At 35.1% G+C, this 10,697-nt stretch overlaps 1 protein-coding gene across 1 annotated transcript; it reads right to left on the reverse strand.

Annotated features, from left to right (window-relative positions):
• LOC147522608 (pentatricopeptide repeat-containing protein At1g26900, mitochondrial-like) lies at nt 1-2,202 on the reverse strand. Its single transcript, XM_086594345.1, has one exon. It carries the CDS (start codon nt 2,057-2,059, stop codon nt 389-391), a length of 1,671 nt encoding a protein of 556 aa, XP_086450471.1. The 5' UTR covers nt 2,060-2,202; the 3' UTR covers nt 1-388.
• Nucleotides 2,203-10,697: the final 8,495 nt, after the last annotated feature.

Consider the following 10,697-nt stretch of genomic DNA (forward strand, 5'->3'; position numbering starts at 1 on the left):
GATGCAACTGTACAGTTCTATTACTGCAAGAATAAGTTCCAGGTTAAGTAAATGTTCAGTGCGTACATCTTAAATGTCAGCCGATGAGAAGATTCTCTATTCAGCTATTGTATCAGGCTATCAGCTCCTCTGGATTATGCCACAAGTCGATATGATGTTGGTTGTTCCTCTCTGATACCTTATTATGAGAGACTCAAACAACAACAAATACATCAGATTATGGTTTGTCTAGCAAATAAATCCTGTGTTTGCTTGTTCATGCTCTTTAATAACTTCAACTCATCCAGTTTATTCTGTGAAGAAAATCACTCGGTGAGCTGATATATGTTTCTGAACGCAGTTTCAAAGCATGTATTGTCTTCAGAGTTTTCAACCACATCGCTTGATCTCAATTATCCATCTCTATTGAGCTCCATCCAACTTCTTTCCTCATCCCCGCTTCTTCCCTTATTTTGGTAATATCATCCCATCTTCCATGAATGGCATAAGAACTGGATAGAAGAATCGAATCAGTAGGGTGTTCATCATTCAACTCCATCAATGTTCTCCTCGCAGTTTCTCCCAATTCAACATGTCCATGGACACGACATGCTGCAAGTAATGCACGCCATGCTGTTGTATCCCTTTCAATGGGCAAGCTCTTGATGAGATCATAAGCTTCTTCTAGCAATCCAGCACGACCCAGGAGATCAATCATACAGCCATAGTGTGCAATGCCCGGTGAAAAGCCATATACTCGAATCATCTTCTCAAAGTACAACTTCCCCTCGCGCACCAAACCACCATGACTGCAAGCATTTAACACTGCCAGAAAGGTGACTTCATTAGGCACCACTCCCATTACCTGCATCCTCTCAAAAAGCTGAATGGCTTCCCAAGCCAGCCCATTAACACCGCAACCAGTAATCATTGCTGTCCAGGATCTCACATCTTTCCTCTGCATACTTTCAAAAATATCAGCAGCCTTCTCGACAGACCCACATTTTGAGTACATATCCAAGAGAGCTGTTCCAAGAACCTCATCCAAACCCAGTGACGCTTTTTCAATATACTCGTGAATTCTCACGCCAACAGCCAGGGCTCCAGATGAGGCACAAGTTGATAGAACACCTGCCAGTGTCGCTGAATTAGGTTTTACTTTTTCCAGATTCATTAGTTGCAGTAAACACAACGACTCCTCCAAAAGACCATTTCCTGCATACCCTTCTATGATGCAATTCCACAAAACAATATCCTTCTTTAAAACCCCATCAAATATTTTCCTTGCAGTACCCATACATCCGTTTTTGGAGTACATCATAACAATAGCTGTTACCACATTCAGCTCGGAACAAAACCTTCTCTTAATGCAATACGCATGGACAGCTTCACCACCCCAGAGATTTCGCAAGTCGCCACATGCCGATAAGACGGTGAGGACCGTGGTGGCAGTAACATCGAAACCATTAATATGCATTTCTGTAAACAAATTCGTCACTGCAACCGGTTGAGAAATCTTAATATAAGCACCCATCAAAGTATTCCAAGAAACCAAATCTCTTTCTTCAGGAAACATATCAAATAATCGGTGGGCATCTCCGATTCTTTGACAAGAAGAATAAAAACTCAAAAGAGAATTTCTTACATCAATATAATAATCAAATCCAGACTTAAGAACTACACTATGAATGGCCACACCAGTACCCACAGCCACTTTACGCGCGCAAGCTTTGAGCGTACATATAAATGTAAACTGATCCAATAAAATTCCCTGAGCTCTCAACGTATTGAATAGGAGCAAAGCTTGTTTTGGTTTTCCGCTTGTTGAATAGCCTCTAAGCATAGTATTGAACATGAATAAATTTGGGTTTCCGATCTCGCTAAAGATTTTAGCTCCATAGTCAATATCGGACATGGCCACCGATGCGAGAAGCTTGCTTACAGGAAAATGTACAACATCAAGTCCAGTTTTTACCATATGGGCATGTACCTGAATGATTTCACAAGTTTGAGTGCAGGTTTTCAGTAGAAAGATTAGTTTTTCATGCTCTACTGAAAACACTCGTTGAAACCGAATCATCTGAGAGGCGGGTCTCTTTTCTTATTATTTATTCATTCCTCCTTTTCTTTTCTTATTATTTATTCATTCCTCCTTTATCTCTTGCAATCCAAATCAAACACTGATGTTCTCTTGCAATTGAAATCAAACACCAATTCCGAAATCAAATAATGTCGTTTTCTTGTATCCTCAATGTCTCTATATATATTCTTGAGAGGTATAAGGTTTTTTTGAAACAGTATCAAAAGTGGGTTGCTGCTAATAAGGATAACACTAGCATTCTAGGCACGCTCGATGAGCGTGAAATCTATTCTGGCACGCGCAATGTGCCTATTGTTTTTCACACTTATTTTATGCAACTTATCCGAAACCGAAATCAATCGGGTTAATAAAAAACTCCGATTCCAAAATTCAAATTTGAATCGATCATTAAAAATTTAAATTCGCAACCCGATTTGTTGCTCTAGATGTAAGGAGGTCCCACTAACCATAGTTCGCAATTCTCAAATTGTTCGTATTGTCACTATAAGTTTGCTAAGTATGTTGTCAAATTTTATCGTATTTTTTTATTTTTAGCTTGGTATTATATTTGAATTTCTTACGAACCCGAACTTTTGCCGTCTCCTTTTTTTTAATCCGAATTAAAAAAACGTATTTTTATCGAAGCTCGAATTTTATTCGAATATTTTCCGCATCGAATTTTTGCCGTATTACGAATTGCTAACTATGCCACTAAACCACTAATTTAGACTAAATATGTTAAATTTTATCTGAAAATTTGTCCGGAATTTTCGATGAAATTGTCAAACGTTCAGATAGCATAGGTTGTACTAATAGTATGAAAATTTGTCCGGAATTTCCAATAAAATTTCGGATGACATGGGATATGGCATGAATTGTAATAATAGTGTTTGGCGAGGGCAAAACAGGAAAAACGAAAAACAACGTATGAATTTTATTGTAACTGGGGGTGCGTTATTTAAAGGAGAGAGATAAAGTATGATTAGAATTTGTCAACATGATCATAGATCCATAGCATTATATTGTATAGACTTAGTGGTGCATAACAAGGATTATGTAACAGCGCAAGTACGACCAGACTAACAGCAAGGGTTGCCTGTAGACCTGAAAGAATTTATACCCACCCCTAACCACAAAAGTTATGCATTATGAGAACTGAGAAGGTCTTCTTCTGTCCAAGCAAGTTTCTTTTTTTTTTCGATAAACTTCTGTCCAAGTTTCTTCATACATACCTTTTTGTAAGCATACGTCTAACTGTGACCAAGTAAAGTACTGATTCTATCTAAATATTCTGAGATATTCTAAATATTATAAATATGTTGAATTTTCAAAAGGACTGTGATCAGGCTCCTAAGGCCTGGATTGGCTACCAGAGTGACAATTAACTAGGAAGCAGGACTTGGGCTCTAAATATGTTACTCTAAATTCTAAATATTCTAAATATGTTGAATTTTCAAAAGGACTGTGATCAGGCTCCTAAGGCCTGGATTGATTACCAGAGTGGCACAGTTAAGAAACTATTTTTTTGGAGTTGTTACAAGTTTTAGATGGGCTCCCAAAGTTAACGTGGAATTTTTAAATGTCAATCCAAGATATGAGATGTTCTAGATTTTTGGCTTGGATCAAACACAATTCAATGATGTCAAGATTAGAGTTTGAGCGTAATTTCTTCTCTGTTTAAATCTACGTCCTCTATTTTTAGGTCTCGCCTAAATAAAACTTGGAGGTTTGCAACAGTCATAAATAGGTGTATGCTTCCTGGAGTTCCTTAGAGAGACTATTAAGCTTTATGAGATTATACTATACTTATTTTCTCTCGAGTCCCATCTATTGAAATTTCAATAATGCACTAAGCAAAATTGTCAAACCACATAAAAACTCCTTCAAAAAGAAGAGTATACCTTTAATCATTGATATTAGGTGTGATCAGTATGTTAATGTTGTGATACCGTATTTGAATAATAGCTGAGGGCTGCGACTCTTCTGTTCTGGGCATTTCCGTTTGAGGGGTTCGCCTTTGCCTCAGACAGAAGAAGAACGGATTGAACAGGACAGGACAACCGGAAAGGGATGTCTGACATAGACATTGATTTGAACAAAGGAACTGAAACCGGTACCAGAAACCAAATAAGAGATGGAATTCCAGATAGATGACCGACCTAGCTAGGAACAATATCATTGTAAGCAATAAAAATAAGATTCAATGGATAATCAAATAGAAGAGAAAAAGAAGAAAAGTGTTTCAAGATCTGTAGCATAAGCCCAACAACCAGTAGACCACAGTGGAGACTTGGGACAAGTTTGTCTGCTGTAACTTCAAGTACTGAGGAAAATTTCTCTCTCATGTGACTGAGACTTTGTTCAGCATTTAGTTCGTTTGCTTGCAAATTACTTGTACAACAGACTTTAAGCACGAAAGACATGTTTTCTGTGGAATATTAAAACGGAGGATAAAATTACAAGGAGAGTGGAATATACACACCCATTTTCTATATATGCCAAGTGTTTGAAATCACTATAGTTTTACTACTTCATTGGACATACCTTTGTTTTCATTTTATATTTATTTTTTAGTTAATTATATTAACTTTGAAAAGATAATCTCCTACTTATATGTTCTCGGTCGATCTAACATTATATAATGTTGCAGCATTTAGACATGACAACTCATTACAATTTGATAAAGCAAGTCACCAAGTCAGTTATGAATTTGAAGCTCAGAGTAAGAATATATTGATAGAAGCTGAGACCACTATCTGGTTGGAAATGAGACATTGTTAAGTAAGGATATAGTAATTAAGAATATGATCCTTATTAACGAAAAAGTAAGCACCACACTTATTCAACATCTCTTTTATCACTTTAAGATTTATATCTATTATTTTTTTCATTCATACAGGGTGACCAAATCAATGCATCTATACCTATGGAGATCTATCCATAGCTTAAGGAAAAAGTTCAAGATGGTTCAATGGTACATTTGGAAAAATTCACTGTTAAAAACGTTAGGTCTTACTGTCCTGTGAACAATAAAAACAAGATAACATTTGAGAAGTATACAACCATGAGGAATATTTCAAATGAAACATCAATTCCATGACAACTATTTAGCTTTGTCGATTTCAAGAAATTAGCCCCACGAGATAAGCAAGACAAATTTCTTACTAGTAATTCTAACATTTTTTTTTCAAAGTACATTAGTTCGTTTATTGGTAAAATTTTCATAGGCTTACCAATAAAGTTAACCTTATTCAGATGTCATTGGATTCTACAACAACATCGGTGAATTGCAAAAAAATGTTCACACAAGAATGGGACAATCAGATAAAAAATCAATCTACATTGATAATGAGAGGTATGTTTTTTCGTATTAATGATACTCTACTATTTAATAAACCAACTAATCACCAATGGTATATTTTGAACTTTGTTCCCTTATTTGTTGTTAGAATGGAATGCTTGGAAATTACTTTATGAGGAGATCGGATTAAACAAATACCACAAGTCCTAATAAAAAATGGCCCAAGAGATATTATAACTGTAACTTCAACAACAGTCAGATTGTTCTCAGGTACATCTATCTAAATATATACATTCAATAAATTTGAGTGATATGTGCTAATCAAAGACCATTAATACTGAGTAGTGGAAAATGCTCCCAGTGACCCACGTCAGCCCCCTTTTTTTCTCTAAGACTGACACATCATATTTTACAATAATTCGGCATAAAAAAAGGAATTATACGCCTTTTTTTGCCTATTTCAATTGTACAAACCAAAATAGATAAAAAACAAAACCCCTTTCCATAATCTCTTTTCAATTGCAACTCTAGAAAAAAAAATCATCTCTTCAAACTCTCTCTTATTCTTCTTCCAAAATTAAATCAAACTATTACAATAACCTTACCAACATTATTGAAGTTTCAAGTCTCTCTGACACACAGAAAAAAGGTCATGGAGTGAAGATGATTTACAATGGGAAACCTGCTGATTTGACTCCTGAACAAGAGGAGGTCTTCGGTGTAACAATGCAAATTCTCTGAAAAAAAAAAAAAAAACCCTCAAAAGCGGCTACATCTCTAAAATCTCTATCTGGGAGAAGAAGAAGAAGAGATTGCTTCTACTGAGATGCTGAATGGATAGTCTTCTCTGCTATCATAATTAGGTGCTAGATTTGATGATGAGAAGTCATCGCTCATGTCACGAGATGAGCTGGAGAAAAGATTTGGGCCTCACTGTTTTTGTTGCATCGACTCTTATGGAACATGGTGGTGTCCCTCACCAAGATCTCCTAAGACTCTCTTTAAAGAAGCTATCCATGTTATCATTTGTGGTTATGAGGACAAGTCGGTTGGGGAAGGGAGGTATCTTGGCTTCAATGGCTTCACGCGTTTGTAGTTGATCTTGCTTAGTTCTTTCTTCATATGGAATATACATTTATCCATACTAAAAACATTTTGGTTCTCTATGTTCACTTAAATAGCTCTACCTTTAAAGTTTTCGATAACTTTTGGACTCTCGCAGATTGGATGGATCTATGGTTTCATTACATGAAGATATTCTAACAGGATTCAAAATGCATGCCCGTGGTTGGTGATCAATATACTACATGCCTCATCCCCCACCTTTAAAGGGTCTGGCTCCTATTAATCTTTCGGATCGTCTGAATCAAGTTCTTTCGTGGGCTCGGGTTTCGTTGAAATTCTCCTCAAGAGACATTGCCCCAATATGGTATGGTTATGGTGGAAGGTTGAAACGGCTCGAGATTTGCATATATCAACACCACTATTTACCCTATCACAGCCATTCCTCTACTTGCTTATTGTACTTTGCCAAGCGTGTGTTCCGCTGCTCCCTCGAAGTTCATCATTCCACGTAATGACGATTGTCCTCCCATATGATGTCTAGGGTCACCAAAGTTGAATACCCTGTTTGAATACTTAAATGTTGAGTGTAGGAACCATTATTCATTTCCAGCTAAATTCAGATTTTTTAAAGATTTTTGGATGTCTAGGGTCACCCGCAAGATGAATACCCTGTTTGAATACTTAAATGCCGAGTGTAGGAACTGGTATTCATTTCCAGCTAAATGTTACGATAGATTTAGCCATGTCATGTTTTCATTTCAAATATCTTCAGACGACGTACACTTAAGATCCGTTATACTAAGAAGTCAACTTTCCTTGATGAGGATTACCTTCATTTCCAATTCATTTAAAAGCGACCAAAACTTCCAAAAACTCCAAAGATTCAAGAAGTTATTGATAGCACATGCATCACATTCTTTTGGATATTATGTTGTTTAATATAGTTCAATGCTTTCCAAAGTGCTTTGGCTTGTGACTTTAAGGAACAAATTTGAATGTTAGTATATAGGTTCCAATCGGAGATAATGTCTTTACCTATTGAGCTCTTTCTTTAATTGGGGCTTCATGATATATTTGAGTTAGATAATCCTAATGTGATTGTTGTTTGATTTTGAAATAGTATTGAATTAAGTTGACGTGTTTTCGAGTTGTAGGAAGCGAGGGTTTTATGGGGAGATTCCTTTTTCTATTTTTCCCTTTAAAAAGTCCTAAATCTCTCCATCTCCAAAGATTATGCTTTATGAATACTCTCATGGCTTAAACATTTCGGTCGGAAAGAAAATGTCTGTACATTCTCTCCCTTAAAAGCTTGAAACTGCGCATTTCAAGTAGTTTCTCTTTTGTAACTCTTAGCATTTCCCAGTATATCATTTTGTTTCATAGTTTCCCTTTTCAGTTACCCATTTCTTTAAATTGCTCTGTTTTAAGTTATAATAGATTGCTTTTGGTTCACTTAACAGGTTCTTAATATTTCCATTATTTGATATTTTTTCCAAGTGTGTATTTCCATTTGATAGTTTTATAAAGATATTTGCTGTGAAACTTGAATAGATTATTTATTTCTAGATCTTAATTTGGGGTTATTCTTTCAATATAGGTCATGTTCGGTTCATTTACCATTATATTGGTTGTTCATAATGTTCTTTGTATGTGCAATTGATGAGCTAGAATTTCGATTTTGGTTACTATCAACCCAAACCTTTCTTTGAAACTGTGAATTTACTTTAATGAACCTTTTAGGTTATCTGCAAATGGGTTCTCGCAATTCTAACTTGGTAAACCGGACTTTCCGTTTAACCGAACTGTGCACGGTGTTTGTAAGTTTTTGCTCATTTGTCCAAATTCACGATAATGAATTTGGAGTTTTAATTGCCCTATAATTTAATAGTTTTGTTGTGTTAGCAACTTTTTTTTTTCGTAAGTGGAATTTGTATTAACTGTATGAAAAGTAAAAACATTACAATTTTGTTGCGATTTCTCAATTCTACTTAGTCTTAGAGACCAAACAAGAAAGGAGACTACCCATTTGTAAATCTAAGATAGCTTAAATGGTGATCCTCAACTATTTATAGAGAAATGGAGGCCTCCCAACAAAAGTTTCCATGACTCCTGGACCTAAAGTGTTCGTTTGTGTTAACAAACTCCATAAAAGTTCTGAGGGTTTTGAACCATTCTTGATCGAAGTCCTTAAGTAAGTTTATATAGTGTTGAACAAAATTTCAAGATATCAACATGTAGTTACCCTTTTTTGCAAATTATACGGCTCTTCTAATGGTATCCATTGGTAAACGCTCTTCCAATGTGTTTGCATCTCTTGAAGGAAAACTTTATATTCGCCTAGCTTGAAAGTAGGGTAAGTCCTTTTTCATTCTTCAACTTCAGCTTCTTGCTTGAATTAGATATTATTCATTTGAAGTTGGAATATTGAGATGAATTAGATCTATTTCTAATTGGTGTTGGAATATTGGAATGTAATGATGGTTTTATGCGGTGTCTGATAGCAAATTATCTTTTTAGTCTCAAATTAAGCAGAAAGTCTATGAGTAAAACTAACAACTAGGACTATGAATCACATACTATGTTTGTGAAGAAAGCAATGGTCAAGAGTTACTTAGTTTCTTAATCAAGAGAATTAGTATAGTAAATGGCGTGGAAGCTTTGGAGAAGGGGATATCTTATTGTGGCTTACTTATTCTTCGATGTTGTTGCTCAGAGTTAATTATCGTACTAAAACACAAATATGTCAAAGGGAAATTCTGTGTTTATGTTAGATGGATGGATTTAATTTCTCATTTTGTTAAGTTCCCAAATGATGGGGTAAATTCAAGGTCCATCAGTTAAGTTCCCAATGTTGTTTTGATTCGTTGTTAATCATGTTGTTATTTTGATTTAGGGTCCTGAAAAGTTGAACAGTAAATACATGTATTCGTCTCATTTTTGAAATTGCATGGATAAAGGATCAATATTATGTGAGGTTCGAGATTCTGTTCCCATAAATAACGAGTCTTTGAGATGGTCCATTCGAGCTTGCTTTGTTGGTGTGTTGGTGTGTGCTCTGTCTCTCTTTTTCGAAGGTTTACGTCTTTTTTATTGTGTGCATTATAATGTAGCAAAATGAATCATTATTTGAAATAATAAAGTGGATCATTATTAGTACATTGATTGTATATCCCTATTGGTTTTACCCATGTCAAGTGAATCAGGTAAAATTTGCAGTTTGAATGTTGCTTATGAAACATTTTAAATTGGCTTTTTGAATGTCAAAAGAATTAAGTTGTGAACTTCCTTTTTTTTAAAAAAAAATAAAAAGGAAAATTTTTATATGGCAAGTAGGCATGTATAACTATTAAGTATATGTTTTTCAAATGAAACAAATGTCTTATAAAAAATCTAGGCACATTATAACTTTAGCCTTCTGAATGATTTGAAGACTGGCACGTACTCGCTATGATATAATATAATGAGTTTTACATATATCAACTCTTCAATCATAGTGTATCTTATATTCTTATGTGCTTGGACCTCTAAAAACACCTACTTTTGTGTGTGCACTTAGGTTTATATTGACATACATACTACAATTAGAATCCTATCAGTAAAATATCGTATGAAATTTAGGGTACTGGTGGGTTTGTGAATACATTCTTTTGGTGACCCTTTCTATTGAGTAAAAATTTTCCAAAATTTTGCATGTGTAGGAATCACCCTCAAGAAAGGGATAATATCTAATTGCATGACTTTTTGTGACAAGAAAACCATTTTCATTTATAGGAGATACTTTTTTTTTGGATTCATTTGAGAAATAGTTAACCATTTCCAGTGATGAACATTAACTGATGAGCTGATTGTTTGCTTCCGCAATCAAAGCATGTTCCACTTCCTGCTTTAGAAATCTGACTATATACTTGATAGAAGTACCACATTCCCTCACCCCTACACATATACTTGATAGAAATCTGGCTCCTTAATGGACATATGATTTTAATTAGTTTGAAAATGGCTTTCAATATGATATTTTGGTTAATGCAGCTTACTTGGATGCTTAGTTTATGTTGCTCCGCATTTACCGAGAACACTTTATACGTCCAAGTGAGCTCAACAATTCGTTCCTCCAACTAATGATAAAATAGCAGAGACATAGACTACGAAGCCCTATAGTAAAATCACCTTATGCTACCTCAATAGCAAATGGAAAGATAAGATTGTACTCTGAATTCTGAAACTCCTAAGTTTTTGAAGTACAAATTAAAACAGTTTGATTGTTGCTTACAC

The sequence above is a fragment of the Coptis chinensis genome, chromosome 1, assembly GCF_015680905.1.
Source record: "Coptis chinensis isolate HL-2020 chromosome 1, ASM1568090v1, whole genome shotgun sequence".
Classification (NCBI taxonomy): Eukaryota; Viridiplantae; Streptophyta; class Magnoliopsida; order Ranunculales; family Ranunculaceae; genus Coptis; species Coptis chinensis.

Excerpts from the sequence above, each read along its gene's own strand:
- LOC147522608 (XM_086594345.1), bottom strand. The coding sequence starts at position 2,059 with ATGATTCGGTTTCAACGAGTGTTTTCAGTAGAGCATGAAAAACTAATC.